Genomic DNA, 22,750 nt, shown 5'->3' on the forward strand with positions numbered 1-22,750 from the left:
AGGACATTATTTATTTCGAAATAATGATTTATATTGTAATGTAGCTTTTCTAATTTTACAGCTTGTAAATTGTAAACTGAGTTTGTTAAATCATATTACAAATGATATTGAGTGTCAGTATCAGGAAGAGTGATAAAATCAGCAGCAAAATCAGACTTTACTCCTTTAAGTACCAATATATAAAAATCTATATTTGGTTCTCTTCATAAGTGATTTATTTGCATATATTTAAATTGGCGTTGGACACCTTTAAAGAGAGGCAGAGTTTGAATTCATAATGAGAATGAAAGTATAGTCACCAATGGGAAACCTTCCTCACAGTCTCAGAATCACTTGCAATTCACATTTCTGTCCTTGCAGCGGAATTAGACGTGGCGCATCTTTTGCCCTCCTTCTCTTTGCCTCCAATTGACTGTACAACAATTAACTGAAACCACTTCAACTGTACGTGACACAAACACAGCCGCGCGGAAACGCGTTGAGTAGAAGGGTGCTTTCTCTTCCAGAATTCTGTAAGCGTCGACCGCTGACCCTTTGCTCCTTCATCCACTAACTCTCCCAAATTCTGCCACTGTGCCTCCCCCCCCCCCGCCCTCTGAAAGGAAAATATCGTCCATCCTACGTAATTCCACAGCTCTCTCTTCTCAGCTCACTTTCCTCCATTGCCATAAATATTTCTTCAAAACATTCTGATGAGTTTTGAGTTGGGCTTTTGGAAATCACTCGACTGTGATACCCCAAGTCCCTTCAAGAAAGAAAATAATAATGATGATGATGGCGATGATTAACAGTGAATAGAGTATTACAGAACCCCCACACCAGCGATTTGGGCTCCTCGGCGCGCCCTTCACAAACGCATTAAGTTTGGCCTGAGAGCATTCCTCCTTCCTTGTAGTTCCTTGCATGGTAAGCCGCTTCACTTGCAAGCAGTGGAGGCATTTTTGTTGTCGACTAACCCCCTCTAGCGCCGGACTGGTAGCATCCGAGCCGCGGCTGCCAGGCGGGCTGAGCGTCTGGGTGGCGGAGCTTAGCTGCCCTCCGGCTCCGTCCCTGCCCACAATGCCCTCCTCGACCGCGGGGCGAGAGCCTCAGGGCCACGGGCGCCGGGCCCCTCCCTGTTAGCCCGCGTGTTGCCCCTCCGCCCCGCTCCCGGGCGAGGGCCGCGTGATCCCACCAAGCAGCCGGCGCCGCGGCTTCCCAACCGACCCGAGCGCTGGGAGGGAGTGGGTGCCGCGAGGGGGCGGCTTGCACGGAGAGAGCGGTCCGCTCGCAGGCACTCGGCGCCGCTGTGGATGTGGCCAAGCGCCGCTCAGCCCTTGGGCTGCTCTGAGCGCGGGGTCCGATGCCAGCACACCGCGGGCGCTCCGGACCCCGGGAATCCCAGCGCCCACATCTGCGACAATGCTCGTGACCTCCACTGCGAAGTCGCGGCCGCACGGCGACGAGAAGACCTCAGTGAGCCGTGGTGCCAGGCACCCGCCCTTGTCGGGCCTGATGTGACTCTCCTTTGCTGCTTGCTCCCTTCCTTCGCTTTCTTAGGACTCGAAGCAGCGGAGGCGGCCGCAAAGCTGAGGCTCTCGCCCTACTGGGCAAGTTTAGGCGACCCGCGCTGAGGAGCGGGCAGGCTGGTCTGCCACGGCCAAGCTCACCCAGGACCCGGAGCGCTTGCCCACAGCACTCGCCCCCTCCGGCGGCGGAAATGTGAAGTCGGGGGATAGCCGTGTTGGGTGCTGACTAGCCCTGAAACGCAGGACGCTGCTGCCGCGAAATGGGGAGCAAAGTGCTTGGGGTACTCAGTGCGGCCTCAGAGATGCCGGGAAAGCGGCTGCCGAGGCGCAGCGCAGACGCGGCCGAGTTGGAGGTGTTCGCTCTGCGGGCCGCTGCCGTCGCCACCTAGGAGAGCGGCTGAAGGCGCAGCTCCACATCTCTCCCGGGCCGCTCGCGGCTTCCCGTAGCCGCCTCACTTGCTGGGCTTTCGCCGCACCGGCGGGAGGAAAGTTCCCGCGGCCCTCGCCCCTCGCCTCTCTTCATAGCTGCTGCGCCTCTCCTGCTCCTGGCTCTGCAAGTGCCCACTTCAGTCCAGAGAGGCGCTCGGGCCGCGGGAGCTGCTAGCCGCACCTGGTCGTCCCTCCCCCCTACCCGCCGCGAGCGGCCGCCCCCGCCCCTCGCTCCCCTCCCCCAAACCACAGCCCGAGCTCGCTCCTGCGCGCGCGCTCTCCCGGGCCCAAGTGAATAGTCCTCGCGCGAGCGGGACGCGGTGGTGGATGCAATTCCGCTCGCCTGCAGCCGTCAGGAGGTCCCTGGCGCCGCAGGCAGCGTCCTCCTCCGAAGCAGCTGCGCCTGCACCTTGGCAGCCTGGACCTTCGTGCCCTGCCCCCGGGGCCTCGCGCGGGGGGCGCCCCGGGTCACCCCCTGTGGGCCGGGTGGAGGAGGAAGAGGAGGAGGAAGAAGACGTGGACTGGGACCCCTACCCTACGCAGAACACCTGGCTGCGCTGCTGCCACTTCTCTTTAAGGGGGAGGAGAAGAGAGCCGAGGAGAGCCATGGGGGGCTGCGAAGTCCGGGAATTTCTTTTGCAGTTTGGTTTCTTCTTGCCTCTGCTGACAGCTTGGCCGGTCGACTGCAGTCACGTCTCCAACAACCAAGGTAAGGGACGGGGGCAGAGGAGCGGGGGAAGGCGGGAGGAGGCGGGTGCTCTGAGGACCGGTGCCTTGGTAGTCTCCTGAGGTAACTTCGTCCCGGAGTCGGCTTCTCCAGCCTCCCCACACGAGGGGGTCGAGAATGTTCCCTCACCAGATCGCCGTGTCCCCCATCGCCCGGGACCCGCTGTCGCACGAGCTGTGGTCCCTTCTGCTAACAAATGTCTTTAAACGGGTTGGTGAGCATCAGCAGCAGTTGGGTCCCCCCACTGTTGGCGGCGGGACCGCTCCCGGCTGTGCGGTCTCCACAGGAGGTCAGGCTCGGTGGCACAGGCTTAATGGAGACTTCTGGCTCTTTGCGGTCGCTCACAGAACGGTAACGTGTAGGTTCTCCCACATGCTTTCAGGAAAGCGGATCGTTCCCTTGTAGCCGTCCGTAAACTAAGCCGCCCTCGCCTAGCTGCAACCGATTTACCCCATTCGAACCGAGTGTAGACGTCTTGGAAATTATCGTAGACCAGATGCCCGGAGAGGGTGGGGGGATAAGCATTAGGTGTGAATTTGTAAGTTGTGGATATCCTATTCATAAAGTCGAGTCAGTGACAAATTTTTGGGGTGAAGACTTTGTTTCTGTGAAGTGGTAAAGTGAAGATGAATGGCGTGTGAACAGTGAAAGTCACGCTTAGCAAATGGAAAGCACTGAGAATTTTTAAACATTTTCTTTCTTTCTAGTCAACCGTATTTATGAGACATATCTCATTGGATTTCTGCTATGAATATCTGAGAATCTATAAAAAAAATCACCTGCATAATCTAAATCCTCTTAGACTAACCAGTGAACGACCGTAAAAGTTTTCCAGCATGTACCTGGCTGGATGCACTCATTGGCACTGTGATGACCACCAGTATGTCACCTGTTTTGTCACATTTTTACAAACATTTCACATATAAAATTTCAATTATAGTTACCATTCAACATATAAGACCTCAGAATAGTTTACAAATATAAAAATGGAGGTCAAATGATGTGAAATTGTGCACATTCTTTGTGAGGGTGAGAAGGCAAGTAAAACAACACAGCTTTCTTTTTTATTATGAACATATATGACCACTTTATTTTATCGGAAATAGAATTATTCAGAATCAATATTCAGTTGTTTTCATTTATACAACTGGTACTTTTGACATGTTTTCCTAATTTTTTTTGACCTGCTAGATTGCAATCACAAATGCATATGTAAATTTGGAAGTGATACAGAACCATCATGCCTTTGAAGATGTATTATAAGTGCCACCTATAGTGCCATACTCCCCTATGGTGGTGTATACCTTCACACACTTCCCTTATTTATTTTCAAGGACTATTGACATTAAGTATCAAAGGGGTAGTTATTTAATCTACTGCTGAAAATAGGATTGTTAAAAATAACATGTAATTATGTACTTGGCCTTTTTATTGTAAGGAGAAACAATTTTTAATAATTGTAAAGTCGGACATTTATATTGTACTATATGTTTGTATTTAGTGCTACTAAAGAGATGTGTGCTTTGAGAGTCAGGTTTACTAGAAACATCTTAACAGTTATTTCCATGCAATCATTTCCCTAAGTCAATATTTATTTTTTCAATAAGTGCCTACCACCATACACCAGTAACCATCCTAGGCCCTGAGGATACTAACATGAGTAAAACTCAATTCAGAATCTTCACATGACTAAAGTGCCATTCTACCTAAATGTGTCAAGTGTTAAAATATGACCTTTCAGATACGCAAGTTAAATTTAAGGGCATAGAGGAGTTATTTGTTAACCTCTTACAGTAATTTTTATTTGTTTGTCTATTTTAATGGCTTGCCCATACTTTTTAAAGACATTTTACCTAAAATATTTACCAATTATATGTAATTTATGTGTGTTTTTATAAATTAGCATAACTTACTGTTAGTGAATGTGTATTACTCAGTTTATTTTATAGTTGTATAGGATCATTAGACTTAGTCTACTAAAACTCAAATTTGTATTAAAAACACAAGCTATCCTTTACACTTGGCTAATGTAGTACCTAAAGTCTAAGTTGGGTAAAATTTAAAGGAGTTCTTCAACGGAAGACTGTGGAGAAAATATGTTCATATTTTTTCATCAGACACAAATGATTACTTATAAAATGGTTTTTGTAGCCTAAAATCAGTGATTAGAAATTATGATTTATAATACCTTGGGATAATTTTTGACTACTGAAGTCATCCCGATAATAGTTAATAAAATGTGGAACTTCAAAATGTTATTCTTTTGAACATTCAGGGGATTTTTTCTTATTTATAGTTTCATAAATAGGTGACATGCGTCAATGTATCTTACCAATCTTTAAACGTTGAAAACATAAAGCATTAGAGAATTATTGTGGTACATATACAATAAAGAAATATTAACTATAAATCAGATTTCTTATACACATAATAAATATAAGTAATTGGATTAATATTAATTTTAAGGAGATAGTATTCATTTTCCTAGTAACTTCATCCTAAGAGCTAATGGAATTTGTATTTTATTTTAAAAATTTGTTACGGAGGGCAAAATTTCAGTTTTATGTAACTTCCCTTCTAATTAAGGATATTCACAATGTAAACTTTTTAATGTTATTTATTTTTACCAGATTATATAAAATCTTTCGTGGTTGAATGAAGGAATCATCCTTTTCCCCCTTCCTAGTTTTCTATAGGTAGGCAGGGTAAAATGGTGATAATGATAGAAAAATGAACTACCTAAATTTTAACATGGTGCTTAACATGGTGCTAAGAGTAACATGAGTCTAGAAAGCATCTCTTGTCTTGATGTTTATCTAGCTGTGAAGCTCTACACTATAAAGACAAAATAAATCAATGTGACTCTTCCTATTACCCAAACCTCCTTGAATCGATCAGAATGTAGAGTTGCTTCCTAGATCATTTCATCTGATTAAGTAAGTGAAAGCATGATTTGTACTCAGATTTCTCTTATTCCATTAATTTTCCCTCTATTTAAAACCACAGTATTTGGTGTTGGTAATTTTTATTAAAAATAGCAGATTTCTGTACTAGTAGGATACTTAGGTGAGTATAAAATACAATCTTGTTTCATATTTAAGTAACCATGTGTAACCATGTGTATTGATTACAGTGGTTAGTAGCCCCCAAGAATCCATTAATTCAGATTACTCTGCTTTCTCCTAAAAAGAGTTGATGCATCTCTTAGGGTGTGACTCCAAAAATAATCAATCAGATACTCAAATAATTTATTAGATCAAAATATGGTTTGGATGCAAGATTCTAGTGAGTTCATTTTCTACGAAGATTGTGTGAATTGATTCCCCTCTCTCCCACCAGCCTAGGCAGTTCAGTGACAGATGAAGTAAACAAGGGAAACAGTAGTCTGACTCTTTAGTTTTATTGAATTTATTAATTTGAATGAATTGAGTTTAAATGCACTAAGTTGTATGTAAATACAGGTGAACATACCTGAGCAGAAAAAATCTGCTTATTTAAATTCATAGCCTAAAATTAGTTGAACTGCCATAAATATTGTTCACAAACTATAAAACTGAATATTCTTATAGAAAGAGAGTAATTGAAATGTTTTTGAAAAGTTTGAGTGAACTTTACTGAAAATATTAACATTTTTGTTAAATAAGGAAAACTGAATGATTTCCAAAGAATATTGCTAAAGGAACTTTCACTTAGGTAAAATTCATTTTCAGGGATAAACTGTAGTTGTAAAGGTGTAGGAGATTGTAATCACATGCCTTCTTGTTGACCATAATTATAAAAACAAACTAGGATGTAATTTTATTATATATTTACAAATTGAAATGTCATTGTGCAATTAGTTATCATGATTAGTATTTAAAATAGAAATACAAAATGTCATTGATATGCATTGAACATCTAAATGTTTTTTGCTCTGGGTTTGGGTTAAGACTATATCTAAAAACTTTTTCTTACATAAAAATTATACACTCTTCTTTAAGGATCTCTTCTTCAAACTAGAAGTGACATGAATAAAACAGTTTTATTTGGATTTTCCTAAGGGGGAAAATATATATCTAATGGCATAAGACAGAATGGCTAAATTACATCTTCTATTATTTTTTATATTTTCAAATTTTCCTATAAGGAACTTATATTACTTTTATGTTACAAAATGAAATATTAAGAAAATATTAGAGTAGAAATTATTTCTTTTCTTCACCAATCATTGCTAGTAGAAATAAACGAAGTACTAAAGACATCATAGATTTCTTGTATTTCTTTCCACCAATCCTCTTTCCCTATCACAGGCACCATGTATCAATCATCTCTTTCTTCTGTCTTCACGCATACAAGTACTTCTGACTACATACTCCATTTGTCCCAAATGGTGAGAGAATAGATTTTATTTCACACTGTATATCAGTCAACCAAACCCCAAAAGTAATAGAAATTTCTTCATTGTGGTCTTGAGTCAACATTTCTTGGGAGTATAAATATGGTGGAAATCAATAGGTATAGTTAAATAATCAAAATGGGTTAACTTTGTCCACTGTACTTTGTTAGTCATCTAATCAAACTAAACTTGTATGGAAGGATTAAATTGTTTATACTGTACAGCATTTTTTTAAATAAAAATTATGCTGTATATATCATATATATATAAATTGGACAACATAATGTGAGATACTGTATCTTTAAGGTTCTGATCAACTTGAAATTTCATTAGACTAGCATCTTTAAAAAAAAGAAATTATATTACCTCTGATTTTGCCTTATTTTATTGAGTATTTTGTTTTAGATTTTAATATTTAGATGATGGAGGAAAAAGGATAAATAAGGCAAACTTTATGCCCTCTTGGAATGTATTTTCTAGTAAGGGAGAGTGGCAAAAGAAAAAAAAAGTAAGTAAGTAAAATGCTATGCTATACAGGAAACAGTAAAGGCACTGAGATAGAGAATAATAGGAAGGGCATGCTATTTTAAATGTGATGGTTGGAAGGGCCTATCTGGGAGGTTACATGTAAGCCACATTCACAGGGAAGAGAAAGAGCTAATTGTACATAATGGGAAGAAGTTCAGTCTAGGTAGAGGGAACTGCCTGGTCACTGACCTTGAAGGGAAATAAACTTGCATATTTGAAGACCTAAGTCCAGTGTGACTGGAGCATACTGTGCAAGGAAGAGGATAGCACAAAGTTAAGATTTGAAAGACTCAGGAACCAGATCCCACAGAGAAGAAAAAGAGCCATGGTAAGGAGTTGTGGTTTCATATTATCCTAGGGAAAATGGGAAGCAATTGAGATATTCTAACCCATTTTCATTTTAAGAGCATTATGGTTAGTGAGGGAAGTGATGATGGGAAGACGGTGAGACTAGAATTAGGAGTCTGTTGCAGTTGTCCAACGAAAGGGGTTAGGTGGCCTGGCCAGAGTGCTGGTAGTGAGGTGAGAGAAGAAGATGGATTTGAGGTATATTTTAGAGGTAGGATTACAGGACCATTTTGTCCTTATAGAGAAATAAATGTAGATACTCAACATTTATATCATTTTTTCCCGTGGGGCCCCAAAATATTTTCCATTACTCTCCATGAAAATGACCTTGATCATTGACAGAAGATAGGAAGGAATGGGGTAAGAAGTCCATTTCCCACTTTACTCATCTCAAGCTGTGATTTAAAATATTTCTTAATAGTGCAGTTTTGCTATTTCAAACCATTGTGTATAACATAGTACACTCATATTGGATCAACAAGTGAAATTTGTTAATGGATTTCTGACATGATAACTTTCCATATATAGTTACTTTTTTGTCAGAGTTGATAATGGCACAAGTGGTTGGGGACATTTTCACAAAGCAATATGGTGATCCAACAGTCTATTAAAATACAGAGCAATATTTGGAAGTTTGAGTTATGGCACCAATTTTATTCATCTCTTTTATGATCAAATTAATGTTAGTAAAAACAAAAATGTAAATGTAGAAGTAAAATAGGTGTGTTTTCAGATATTTTCCATTATTCCCTCTGCATTTTGTTCAAATGAAGAGAAACAAATAAATTTTCAGAAAGCTTGTAAGAAACCCAGAAAATGAGATGTTAGGATATCTGATATTCTTGGGAATGAGGGAAGAAACTGTTAGTCTCCACTAAACAACAGTAAATTGCATGTAATTTGAAAAATTTCCCTGACTAGTTCATTATTCATTTTTTTGAGTTGCCTTTTAATAATAATATAGAATATAATTATTAAATATATAAAAGCATAAATAGGCCTAACTTAAACAATAGTCCTATATACTTTATGTATATTTAGAAAATTCATACTCTGGAGATGCCTCATTGAAACATTTCCAAGTATTCCTAAATATATATTCAGACATAGTAAATCTTATATTTTACTTCAGTGCTTAGAATGTTCTGGAAAATACTACTTTATAGTTATTCCCTTTCATTAAACATTATGCCTTCTTATGAGATATACAATTTTAATTTTCAAAGATAAATATCCTAAAACTGAGTGAAAACAATCATTCTTTAAACAGATACTGTCAGAGACCTACTTCTCGATGGGAGTGTACTTACCATATATAAGGAATTCAAGTAGAACTTTCCCTCCAAGAATATATGGTCCAGTGAAAGAATTTTTAGTCTCTTTCCAGGTCTAGCAGGAAAATTTTCTGTTTTCTTTAAATTACATCCAAAATTAATTTAAAAACTTAAAAAACCCACTTGTTATATGATAATATATTAACAGTATTGATGATCAGCCCTCATAATATAAAATATTTATGTATCATTTGAAAATAATATCTATTATTTCATTACAGTTGCTTTCAAAGAAAAGAAAATAAGTCACTCAACAGTTGTATCTTAAGCATCTCCCTTTGACATCATGCTAGATTCTGAGGCTGCAACTGATTATCATACAGTCTCTGATCTTTAGAAACTGAGTCTTCTCTGTTGATGTTATGTATCCTTCAGTAATTGATATTTACTCTTTGATCACTTGATGGTTTTTATAAGATGAGGAATTTCACAGTAAATAAGATTATGAGGAGTGAAGGAAGAGAGTAAAATAATACTACTTAACATGTGTTTTACTTGTAAAATTGCTTCACAAGAATCTTCTAATGTTAGTTTTATGGATGGGCATATATTCTATTTAATTACATGAAAAATAAACATAAGTATGCGTTAAAAACACATTCACGTATAGAAAATCAAAATATTTCACATCTGTAATGATTTTTCATAGAGTGACAGGTGGAAGGAGCTATTGTTTAGAGGATATTAGACTGCCTTTTTCTGGTGTGTTTATTTAAAGTATGTTAATTATTAAAAACTGTGATTCATGGTAAAGAAACAAGTTTACAGTTTCAAATTGCAGCAAGCATACCTTTAAATTGAACTTTGGATCAAGAATTGGGATGAAAGTGTGTATTTTCAGTCCATGTCCTGAAAAGTACTTTCAGCTACTTTCCTAGGACACCATTGTATCCTCTAGCCATCAACCTGTTTGAGGACCTGAACCTGGTGGATATAAATGAAAAATTACTGCTCTTCCTATTTCATTTCATAACTTCAAGTGTAAAAGCTGTACTTACTTTTTGATCAAGATAGCATCTCCTTAGAAATTGAATGTTCAGAAACAGAATTAGTTATGTATTATTTTACTATTGTAATGTTAGGTGTGTGGCTATCTGAGTTGATAAAAATAAGCACTAATTGTAAATGTATACACAATTTAATTATTTTAACTTAATAGCATAGCGGTAGAATAAGTATGTATTCTTTCAGGTTGACTGCTGTATTATAATTCATTTGTGCTACATGAGCACTGCAAAGACAAACAGGTTCTTGGATAGTACATAGAGTGTAATGTCTAGAATAAGGAAAAGCACTTACCCATGAATTAAAAAAATTGATATATGAAAATTTGCCTACCTATGATGATTATAAATTAGGTGTTTTTTAAGCAAGTTCATAAAGAGAAATATTTTGTATAATAGGAAATAAAAAAAATTACATTAGAATGTATTCCAAATAAGAATTATCTAAAACTAATTGAAATGATTGCCCTCAAATTTGAGTTGAATTTTCTTAATATCACCTTAATTTTTACTTTTAAAGGCAAAATTGTGTTCCTTATGTTGCTATGATACTTTAATATTGCTAAAAATAATTGAAATTAAATGTGTAATTAGAGAATTAAACTATGTAGCAGTGAATAAATAAGTTACAAAAATTGATATCTCAGACAACTGACGGTTATTTTAAAATATAATGCAGTAGCTAAGTAGCTATAAACAGGCCAGAATGAAAGAAAGATAGGGGTAGAAAAACTGAGTTATGGTACTGTTTTAAAAAATGAACTTGTTCTATATATCTAACAATACCCTGGGTTAGATCCTTAATCTCTGCAAACAAAAATGTGTCCATTGAAGACAAATCCTGAAAATTTCCTTCTGCTCTCCCTCTGGACTTAAAGTAGACTTAGATTATATTTAAGTTGTAAATGCAAGTAAAAATAATTAGTGGTTGCCATTATGTATGACAGAAGAAAACTGAACAAACTAATAGGTCGCATTGCACAAAATCGTAAGACTTTTGTCCATTTCTAAAATTAAATGAAATCTATACATTGGTACCTTGTTAACAATTATAATGCTTCAGCAAAAAAAAAGGAATGAAATAGCCAGGAAAATTTTAGAACCCTTGAACATTTAATGAGGAAAGTCCACTGTTACCTTGGCTATTTTATATACTCAGTTTAATGAGGAAGCAGTCAGAAAGTGATCCTAATTTTTATCTGAAGAAGAAAAAAAAATTTCAGAAGTGAATATTGTTCATATAGCATATTTGCTTAGCCTGGTTTAAAATATGTAAAAAATTAACATGCTTCAATTTTATTGTTATTTTTATGATACTACATTAGACCAAAAAAGGTACTTATAATAACTTACTGTCTTAAACTGTTATAGTATAATAACTTTATTTTATAGATTAGAAAACTGTAGTTCACCCAAGTTATTAAAATAACAGTTAGGTAGTTTGTTTGTAAAAATAACATGTGTAAGAACCTTTATGATAGTCACTAGTTTATGATCAAATATCTGTACGTGTGTGCGCGTGCTTTCTTTTAGATTTTTCAAGAGCTCTTGTTACCTAGCAAAGCAGAATTAATATTTAAGAATTTGTTTTAAAGGTTAGCATCCTAGAGTTTTAATATGCTTGTTAAAGCTAACTGAAATTTTTCCCCTAAAATTATCAAGCCTTAAAATCAGATAAAATTATTAACCTCTTTCTATTATAAAGTTCTCAAATATTTTTATTGTAATATAGCTATAGTTACCTTGCAGTTTTTGTTTGTTCATTTTTATTTTTGTTACTTAGGTATCAATTCAGTTCCTAACCTATATGGTTTATTCATATATATTTTCCTAAAATTCTTAAATTAGTTCCAAATTAAATATATATTCATCCAATATTAAATGAAATGTTGATACTTAACTATGTTTTTTCACTGTGCTGGGAACAAGAAATACAAAGGTGGGTCACTTTGTCCTGGGCTTCTTAGAGTTTAAGATTTAACTAATGAGACTATTTATATGTCACTGAATAATTAAAACATTCATTTAGCAAAATAACGTGGATTTAGCTGTCCCACAGATAAGTTCACATCTATGTATTATTGTTTACAGAGATGAAAAGATAAAAGTACTGTTCTCAAGGATCTATGAATTATTATGTGGAATCACTGTGGAATCAATATATTTATTCAGTATATTGATCATGAACATATATTGGCCCTAACTTGGTGTGAGTACTATAAATGAAATAAGATCTGCCCCCTGGCCTGAAGGACAGTGTTGTAAAATTGAAGAGATATATTTGACAGTTAAATACTAGCAATATAGCAAAGATGAAATGAAGGTAAATAATTTAAAAATGTACAAACAAATAAGAATCTTGAGTTACACAAGGGAAATGAAAATGAGTCTCACATTTATCAGGATTCATCATCATGAATATATGTAAATAATAAGAGAATTAAAATGAATGACTCCTCCAGAAACCTGTTTTTAAGTTACTTTGAATTGGTTATTCTGCACTTAAAGATTAAAACTTACTCTGCATATAAATAAAAAAAAAATCCAGTGAACAATAGTTTAGATTAACATAGAGCTTTTAGGTGGTATGACTTGGCTTTTTCATTAAAAGTTTTATTGTATTCTTTAAGAAGTAGTTTATTTAATGATGTTTGGCTTCTTTAAAAAATATAACACAAAAACTATAACAACAGAAAAATCTCAATTTTAATGGATTATATGTGGTTTTGTCTACTGATTATTTTACCTTTAGATGACGGTAAAATTGTAAAACCTGTATAGGTTACTTTATATGCAATTTAAAGATTAAAAATGTTTCTCTAGTTTCTTGCCATCTCCTGCTATTCTTGTTTTATTGTAATTCTCTCTTCCCTAACTCTATTAAATATTTATTTTTAGCAGTGTTTCATAACTTTGAAATTGCTGGTATTCTTTAACATTTATCTTGAGAAATTGGTAAATTACTGTTTGATAGATCCTGTATTTTATATTTGAGAAATGTGCCTGTACAAGAACATACATATAAAAATTGCTGCCAGAATTTGCTATTTTTAAACAGAGAAAAATCAATAGCAGATTATCCATGATTAGCTGTTGACATTTAGATTTGTACACTTAGAATGTCAAAAAGCACTGAAAACCATCAATTTAGTTTCTAAATTACAATACTATTCTTATTTTCAAATCCAACACTTTATAATTCTCATCCTCCCTCCAATATAGTGTATTTTAAAAATAATTGAAATAATTATTTTTATTGCTGTTTGGATATCAAGATTGGCTTCAACCTCCAAATTTTCCCACTCATCATTTTTTCCTCTCTAATATTTGCTTCTGAAGACATGCACACATTGAACAATAGGCAATTGGGGAATAAAATACTGATTTACCAATCACTTTAATAGTAATTTATATATCAATGATAAGTTCCCTGTCAAAATGTCAGCCATCGAATTACAACCAATGGAACTTTATTCTGAAGTCGGGTTTCTTACCTTCCAGTTTAAATAAAAATCATCCCAAATTCATGTAATATCCACATACATATACAATCTTCTAATACTGTCCAGCTTTGAAAAACTCCTCAGGTGGAACAAGCTAGGAAAACAGTTGAAAGAGGGTTGAGAATTTGAATAAGAACTTAGGCTAAAAGCAAGGAAATTTCCTTCCCCAGTTCTCATTTCTTAGTATTTTAATTAATATTTTTGGAGGAGTTTATAATTTTATGGAAGGATGTCTATTAATCTTTTTCTCTGTTAATTTTTTAGTTTTTTAATGTGTAGAGAATCTTTGGACATCCTGTTTAACTGTGCTTTCTAGATATGTTATGGTTTCAGGTTAATATATCATGCCTCAGAGAATGCTATGAAAACACACATTTCTTTTGAAGATGTAAAGTGTTCTGGAAAGCAATTAAGCAGAATGTTGAAAAATATTCATCGACTTGGATACATTAATTCCACTTTTATGAATTTAAATTCTAGGGGAATGCACAGATAAAGACAGGCTAAGATTTATATACAAGGATTTTCATCTCAGTCTTATTTATAATACTGAAGAATTGCATTTAAAGTAAACGCCCCCAAATAAGAACATCCTCAAAGAGATTTAACTTCCTTTATTTGGAAATTTTTCTTCGGTGAGGTCTTGTGTATCAAGAGGTGTCCCAAATTCCTCTGTGTGAGACAGTAGAAAAACTTGTTCTGCTACTGAGAGAGAACATAAGAGAGAAGATGTAGAACAAGGAGAGAAGGCTTTGCAATAGGAGCAGTCTGATGGAAATTCTGGGATTAGTTTAGAGTAGTCAGGAAGACAGTTTAAAAATGATGGTAACTGTTGTTCTATGAAGTTATTTGCATGACTGAGATGTTAATCATTTCTTCCATCTTCACCTCTAAAATTTTGTCAGTCTGTTATACTCCAGAAAAATAAAGAATAGAAAATAGGTTTAAAAATTCTCTGAGGAAAGAAGGCTAGCTACATCACCACCATCCAACAACGACAACAACAACAAAAAAATCTGAAGGTATCAGAGTTCAGTTACTCAGCTAAATAGGGTTCTACCAAAACTTTGCCCATTCAAAACAGCAGCTGGATAGCTGTTTCCCTTCTCATCTGCTCCTAAAATGAGTTCCTGATCCCTTTAGAGGAGGTAACATCATCCATCTATCTAACATGACAGCATTCCCATACAAAATTTACAGAGGGCAAAGATTTTAAAAAGAAAAAGAAAAGGAAAGAAAGCCACCTCTGTGTCCGCTATGTGTACTGTTTCTCTTATCAGGAAACACATGTCAAATATGTGAGAGAAGCATTTTAGAGATACAAAGGGGAAAGTGGTACCTTTAACAATATGGGATCTTGATCATATGCTCTAAACACACTAACTTCATTTTCGTTCTTGTGAATACATAGAATAGCTTGGTCACCTGTGCTTTTGCTCATGGCAGTAAACTCTGAAGTCAGGGATTTAGCCATAGTTTTCCCCAGAGTGAAAATGAGAGAATGTCATAGCAAAAGTGAAGAAGCAGGGCTCTGTCTGCCTCCTTTTCTTTTTTCCTGGATGATAAACACTGCCTCATTCCCCAACACCTCCATAGCTCCATTTGCTGAGCCTTCCAATACATTTTAGAGTGACAGCCACCAATCTTAGACTCTCCTTGCTGCTTCATTCCTAGGCAAAAGCCTAATTTACATCATCCCTGATTTAGAGCAACTAGAGGATTAATTTTGATTATATGCTGTCACTGGCAAATGAATCTCTAGCGAGGATATATTTTGAATGGCAGCATTTTCAGATTTGGAGAAATTATTTTAAAAAATAGTCACTCATCCAAACTGGTTGGGGTCACTAGAGTCAGGAAGTAGATCCCTACATTTTCTCATAAGGAAAACTTCAGGCTCAGATAATATTTATTGGCTCTGTTTTGGAGATTGGAAAGTATCCCAGCCCAGTTATAATGGTTATAAAAGAGGGCATACCATGGCACGCAGACCACTTTATCTTCAGCTAATGAGTGTCATCCATTAATCAAGAATACTTTTGCTTAAGTTATAAAAGTTACTTTTTAAAGAAAATGATAGAAGGGGTGAGATCATTGCTTTCACTTTTGACAAATATATAAAGAGGGGAAATTAAGCCCACATAGTACGAAGAGGAAGGAATACAATTAAATGCAGTCATCTTTCACTTCAGGAAGTTTAGTTCCTATCATAATCTGTGCTTTCAAGCACTGTATGATGCTCCCTTTCCAATAAAATCATACTACAAATACCTAGATTAGACGTCTGTGATTTTTGGAAGTCCTCAAAGGAAAAGAGATGTGTTCATTTGCTTGCTCTCCTGTCCTTGAGAACTACTGATAAGTTTTAAACATTATGAAAACATAAGTTTTAAACAATTAATGTGTATTTCTTCTTAAAACTAAGTATGTGGTAATCCATGGCAGTGTAAGAGCTATCTTCCAATCTCATGGGGAAATAGAGGTAGCATCTGCTTCCTGTCGTCTTGAGCTTTTCACCATTCTGATTTGATGAGTGAAATTCTGCATTAAATGTTTATTATATGACGATCACACATAGGAAATGGAAAATACTTCACATAAATATTGTACGGTAAGCTTGAGTTGTATTTTGTTCAAAAGTTTAAAATAGCTTACTTAATTGTTACTGTAGCTCTTATAATCTTTAGCAGTTATTTGGACTCTGACCTAATACTGTCTATTACACACACACACACACACACACATACACAGCCTGAAACACTATGATATTTGCTCTATAAACAAGTTATTTTTTACTACTGTGTAGTGGTTCACATAATTTCAAGTATTTCATTTTAGTGCTGTAGTGAAAAGAACTATAAATTTAAAGTGTGTGTACATTTTAATTTTTTCTACTATATTTCAGGCCATATCACATTAAGTATTCTAGATATAACTTGCTTGAGGCTGTGCTTTATAGGAAAATCAGTTCTAATTTAAGTTCAAAATAATGGATAGCATCTTTGTGCTTAAGGAGGATATTTCTCTGAAAAACTCAAGCATGTTTTGCACTCAGCAGTCTCTCCCATTAACACACATAGAGAAATTGATTGTATCTCCAGTTGATGGAGTATTTGACATAGTAGGAAAAATGAAGAAATAGACCAAATGCTTTTCACCTGTGTATTAATTTATTTCTACCACTTTATCTTTTTTATTCCATTTCTCCAAAGTAGGTAAGCGGCATAATTTACTGCACTTATTTTACTAATGGAATTTATATGGGCGATAAGTTACTTGGCAAAGCTGATAAAACAAATAGTAACCACAGAGGAAAAAGAAATCAGGTCATAAGCCTGTTAGATCAGTGTACTTTCTAAATGGAAAGGAGAATTTCAGGCAACTCTTAGAATATTAAAAATGCAAAGATACTGAATTTAAATATTGTTCCTCTACATTAATGTTTTGAAAACTTTTTGAAGCACTGAAACTTTATCACTTATAAATATTGGTAATCTATTTTAAAAGAATAGTGCCTCCTTTTTGCTCCCTCCTCTTCTGAGACAGCCCACACTCTGTCTATGGAGTGTGTACCTTTTACTCTAATCTGAGCACCCAGCCCCCACACCTCGTGACCTTTCTCTTGCCTTCTGAAACAGCCTACACTCTATGCAGTATGTATGTCTCTACATAAATCTACTTTTACTCAACTGTGGCTTGCTCTTTCCTATGGAAAGCCAAGGACCCACACTTGATGGGACATGTCCCAGTGATTCAAAGGAGACCTGGGACACAGCCCTCCTCACGCCCCACACACGTTTTTCCTTCATCATCTCTCTGGTGCCCAACATAGGGTATTTACATAAAGAAATGGGGCTCAAAGGGCATAACCTCGATCAGCCTATTGGGCTTCGGCTCCCCTCTCTTCAGAGGGTAGCAGGGGGTTTCTCCCACACCATGGGATTCAAGTAGCCCTTAGGTGGTGGCTGAAGCTGCCTGCAGGATCTAGCAGAGACCAGCTCTCTATCCGTGAAGGAGCCCACCAAGCCCAAGGCTTTTCTCTCCTTGATCTTTTCTCATTCTTTCCTCTATCGCTCTGTCTCTTCGGACTCGAGAAGATCCACCAAGGCAACCACTCTGACATCCAAATTAAGACCATGTGGCAAGTAATTAACAGCCTGACTGGATGTTTAACCATGACTTTTAAGTCTTTTTGTCATTATAGACTGTTAAACTGCTGTTACAAAGGAGCTTCATCTTTAAGAAGATTCATCAGAAGTCAGTGGAAACAGTGGGTTACAAACAGTCCCGTATCAGATGATGGCTATGCAAGGATTCCAGCCCATACCACCCTTGGACTCAAAAACAAAAGGCTATCCTGCCCCTGGGGCCCCTAGATAGGTATTCTGAGATTTTTACTCCCTGATAGGCAGGGTCAATGCCCCTACTCAGCCTGGAAGTAGTTTCAGAAGACAGACCTTTGCACCTCTGCAACCCCATAAGATTATGGGAATAAAATCTCTGAGGGGAAAGGAGACAGGAAGGAAGGAGACAGGGCATAGCCATTCGAGGAATAACACAACAATTAACACCAGGATGGCAAAAGATTTAACCCCTGGTAGGCCTTAAGACTCAAGATGGTGGGAGATTTGACTTCTAGTAGACCTTGAGCTTCATTGGACACTCATTGTAATATATTAGCATGGTAAATAACATGCCCACAGATGCCATGACAGTCCCAAGGCTAGCCACGGAAAGTCAAAGGGTGGGAAATGGCTGACTTCCTGGTAATCCCAGCCCCTTCCTCAGGGTAGTTAGACTGGTCCTTTCACTTATTAGCATATGTAGCTACCAAGCCCATAAAAACTGGCAACATGGTGCCTCGTGTCCACCTTTTTGCTCCCTTCTCTTTGGAGATGGCCCACACTCTGACTGTGGAGTGTGTACCTACTTTTACTCTAATCTGAGCACCAAACCCCGACACCTCATGGCCTTCTGAAACAGACTACACTCTATGCAGTGTGTCTCTCTCTAAATAAATCTACCTTTACTCAAAAAATAAAATAAATAAAAGAATAGGGAATTATTTGGCAAACATAAGGAAGAATTCCTTTCCCTGTATCATACAGCTTTTTAAATTAGCATTTAATAGTTATGATCTTGAGTAATAGTCATTTTTACTCTTTATTTTGTTTATATGTATTATTTTTAAATTTGTAATGCCCATTTCAGTGTGCTTTTGCCTGTTTATTTTACTAATTTGTCCATATATAGTTAAACTCATTAGGCACTGTATAAGCAGTCTTGATTAATGAGTAATAATGACAACTTCAGTATCTAATGAGAGGCCATATAGTTTGAGTCTTCAGTCCCTGCTTCTCCTCCATGTGGGCTACTTTTTATTTTCCTGCAGTTTGGATCTAGCAGCTATTGAGTCTTAGTGTCTGTAAGAATTGCTGCAGAACTTGTTCAAATGACACATTACTGAGCACCACTTCCAAAGAGTTGGATTTAGTGTGTTCAATATAGTGTTTAGGAGTGTTCATTTTTAACAAGCATTCTACTAAATGTGGATGCAGATGGTTTGAGAAACCCTGATTTAGGGATTCATTCCAGTTCTTTGTTTGCAGCAAATAGGAATTAAAGCTAGTTAAATAAGCAGAAAAGAAATTTTTAAGAAGTAGATGTCCTATAAATAAATACTGAATTTATAATATAACTTTTGGATTTGTAAGACTTTGGATATGATGATTCCACAGAAGCAAAGAGACTCCTAGAGAACCAACTTTAGAAAAGGATAGGAGTCAGAGCAGCATGTGGGATCTAGACGCCAGGAATTAATCATCAGTCTCACTGAACTGAATTGATTTCAACCCTTTTCTTCCTATAATTGTATTACTGAGCTAAAAATATCAATCCTGTAAGAGTGTGTCTGGTTAGCTTGGATTGGGTCATGAGCCTCTGTATCATAGAAAGAGTAGGGCCCCTTGATTGACAAACTTATCATGAATGGACACTATAGGAGACAAGTTAATTCCTTAAAAATGCCACTAAAACAAGTGGAATGGATAATGAGTGGCCAAAACCTCGCATATGTCTAATCACTGGTAATATAATCATCCAAATAACTTCCTTTAGAATTTCAGCCCTTCCACTAAAAACTCAATTATGAAGTGAATATGACTTTGTATAATTAGAGTCTATAGAGTCTTCCAGTTCAGCCTAGGGGAGTTAGTCGTCATTTTGCTACTACCCTCAATAGAGTATTAGCAATTTAGGAGGCATATTATGATAGAATCATGAAGCCAATTTCCCAAAAGGATAGTGTATATTTGCTTTTACCCAAGTACAATTTGAAACACCCCTTGTTATGATAAAATGCTTATCAACTGCAGTATAGAAGATAAGGAAACATATAGGTGGCTTGAACTAACCTTTTCTTTACAAGAAATTGGACTTTTAGCAAGTGGCTTATGCTTATGAGTATGTCCAAAATTTCAGTGCATTCAAAATTAAAATATTATGCAGTATTCTTGTCATTAACCATGTGCCTGGTTAATATGAGAAAATTTGTGACAAAAAATATTGTGCCCAGTATTGATCCAGTTTCCATACACAATTCTTATGCGTTTAAAAATAAACTATAGAATGAATGTGTAATTCCTAAACTATAGAAAGAAAATTGATATGCCTCTAAACCTTATATTTTTGTCTAGTAAATGACATTTTAAGGAGCTTCGATTTTAAGATTGCCAGTGTTTCCTTTTAAGACAATTAACTTTTCTATGGGCCATTTTCCCAGAAATAGCTGCCCAAATGCAGTATAAACTCTTGAGTTTTTGAGTGCTTACTCCTTCCTGGGCCCCATTCTGAGTACTTCAGTGTATTCAATTGTATACTCTTCACAACAACCTATAAAGTTAATATTACTATTTTCATCTCTATTTTATAGGTGAGGAAATCAGGATGCAAAATAGGTTAAGTAACTTGACACAGTGTTAAAGGATAACAGAGTGTTATAGGTTTAATTGTGTGCCCCCCCCAACTCATATGTTTAAGTCCTAATTCCCAGTACCTCAGAATATGGCCTCTTTTGGAAAAGGGGTCATTGCAGATGTAATTAGTTAAGATGAGGTCATACTGGAGTACTGTGGACCCCTAATCCAATATGACTGGTGTCCTAATGAAAAGGGGGAAATTTGGACAGACATGCACACAGGGAGAAGGCTATGTGAAGATTAAAGCAGATATTGGAGTTACACATCTACAAGCCAAGGAACACTGCAGATTGCCAACAGACTGCTGTAAGCTAGGACAGAGGCATGAAACAGATTCTCTCTCATGGTTCTCAGAAGGAACCAGCCCTGCTGACATCTTGATTTTAGACTGGTTCTAGACCCCAGAAGTGTAAAACAATAAATGTCTGCTATTCTGACCCAACTAGTTGTCATACTTTGTTATGGCAGTACTAGGAAATAAACATGCAGGGTAAGGATTTGGATTTAGACATTATACCTCCAAAGCTTACATTCTTAACCAACACACTATATTATTTCCATAAAGGTAAGAGAATTGAATAAATACATAATATTTTAGGATGGGAAAGATACCTACACTAGGAAAGTGAATCCAGACTAAGAAGTAATAACATTTCTTTGAATCTTGAAGTACCTCTTTGTAAGGGCATTGAGAAAGGAGCTTAAAGTAGCATTTTTCTTCAAAACTGACAACAGGAAAAATGAAATAGATTAACTGACTAAATATGTTTGGAAAAAAGTCATGATCTGGGAATTTAACCACAAACTATAAATTTGTATAAATTAAGTTTGTTTAAATGTCAAAAAAATGTTTATTTAAATATTAAAAGATGTCTCCCTTAAGAAATCTCTAGAGAAAGATAAAAAATTTTAAGGAAGATCTCTGCTGTATCTATTTGATGACGTTTACATATATCAGTCACATAGAGCATACCTTTTGCATAAACCCAGGACTTGACTATTAGTGAATTAAACAGGAAAAATGTTGAAAAAAAAATTCTTATTACACAATGACCACAATGGAGAATCTGCATGGTATTCTGCCCATAGCTTTTTCTAATTAAAACAAACAGCTGTGGAATTAAGGAACAGTCATGCATAACCTAGGTTTCTTCTGTTCAAAAATAAATGCAGTGGAAAGCAAAATGAGAAAGAAAAGTTAGAAGTCAGTAGGAAGTACTTGATATCTCGACTCTGAAATATTGAAAACAATAATGAAAAGCTTGAGATGTCAGAGTTGCTCTGAATTGTCAAGAATAGAGAGGTAAAAGCTTGGAAGCCATGATTTTTTTTTTTTCCTTCTAACTCTGAGAATAGATTAAAGATGAATTAAGGGGGATTTTCTGCTTGACTTCAATAGAGGTAGGAAATAATCTGTAAAGCAGAGATATCTTGCAGTTTGGTCAGTAAGATGCTTGATTCTTGTTTCTTTATTTCTCTCTGCTCAGTGCTGCATAGTCAAATAGGTCTGAGACTGAATCTCAGTCCTATGCCTTATTGAGAATGAGTTTCTTAGAAAATGGATTACTGTCTTGGCTTTGCTTTAATTATCTGTAAAATAGCAGAAATAACACCTGTTCGGTTTCATTTTGAGATTTTATAAATGCAGTATATATAGAAGTGCCTGACCACACAACGACAGTCACAATAAAATAATAGTTAACATTAATCTAGTGATTACTATGCTTTAAGGGCTTCAGTGCATTGTGTCATTCATCTGAACTAGGAAGTAGGTCATATTATTCATTCCAATTCAACATTGAAGGCGCTGAGTCATAGAGTTTTGGGGAATTTGCTCAAGGTCATGAACTAGTAAGTTCAGTATAGATTTTGGAATCAAGCTTAGATCATTATCTTTGAAATAACACAATTAAATATATTACCAATGACCCTTATCAAGGATACAAATAAGAGTAAACTTAGTTCTTTATGAATTTATTGTGTAATAGAGAAAGTCAAGTGGGTGGAGACACCTTCT

At 36.6% G+C, this 22,750-nt stretch overlaps 1 protein-coding gene across 5 annotated transcripts in view; it reads left to right on the forward strand.

The window, feature by feature from the left end:
• The first annotated feature begins 807 nt into the window (after positions 1-807).
• The window catches only part of EPHA6 (EPH receptor A6), a 743,078-nt gene continuing 721,135 nt past the window's right edge, over positions 808-22,750 (forward strand). For 4 of the 5 annotated variants that reach the window (XM_074361623.1, XM_074361631.1, XM_074361637.1 and 1 more), the window contains exon 1: positions 808-2,646. In XM_074361623.1, coding sequence (XP_074217724.1) covers positions 2,265-2,646 — 382 coding nt within the window. In that variant the 5' untranslated portion in view covers positions 808-2,264. The remainder of the gene's footprint in view (positions 2,647-22,750) is intronic. The other variant, XM_074361645.1, reaches the window with a different exon arrangement.

Source organism: Camelus bactrianus, chromosome 1 (genome assembly GCF_048773025.1).
Source record: "Camelus bactrianus isolate YW-2024 breed Bactrian camel chromosome 1, ASM4877302v1, whole genome shotgun sequence".
In the NCBI taxonomy this organism is placed as follows: domain Eukaryota; kingdom Metazoa; phylum Chordata; class Mammalia; order Artiodactyla; family Camelidae; genus Camelus; species Camelus bactrianus.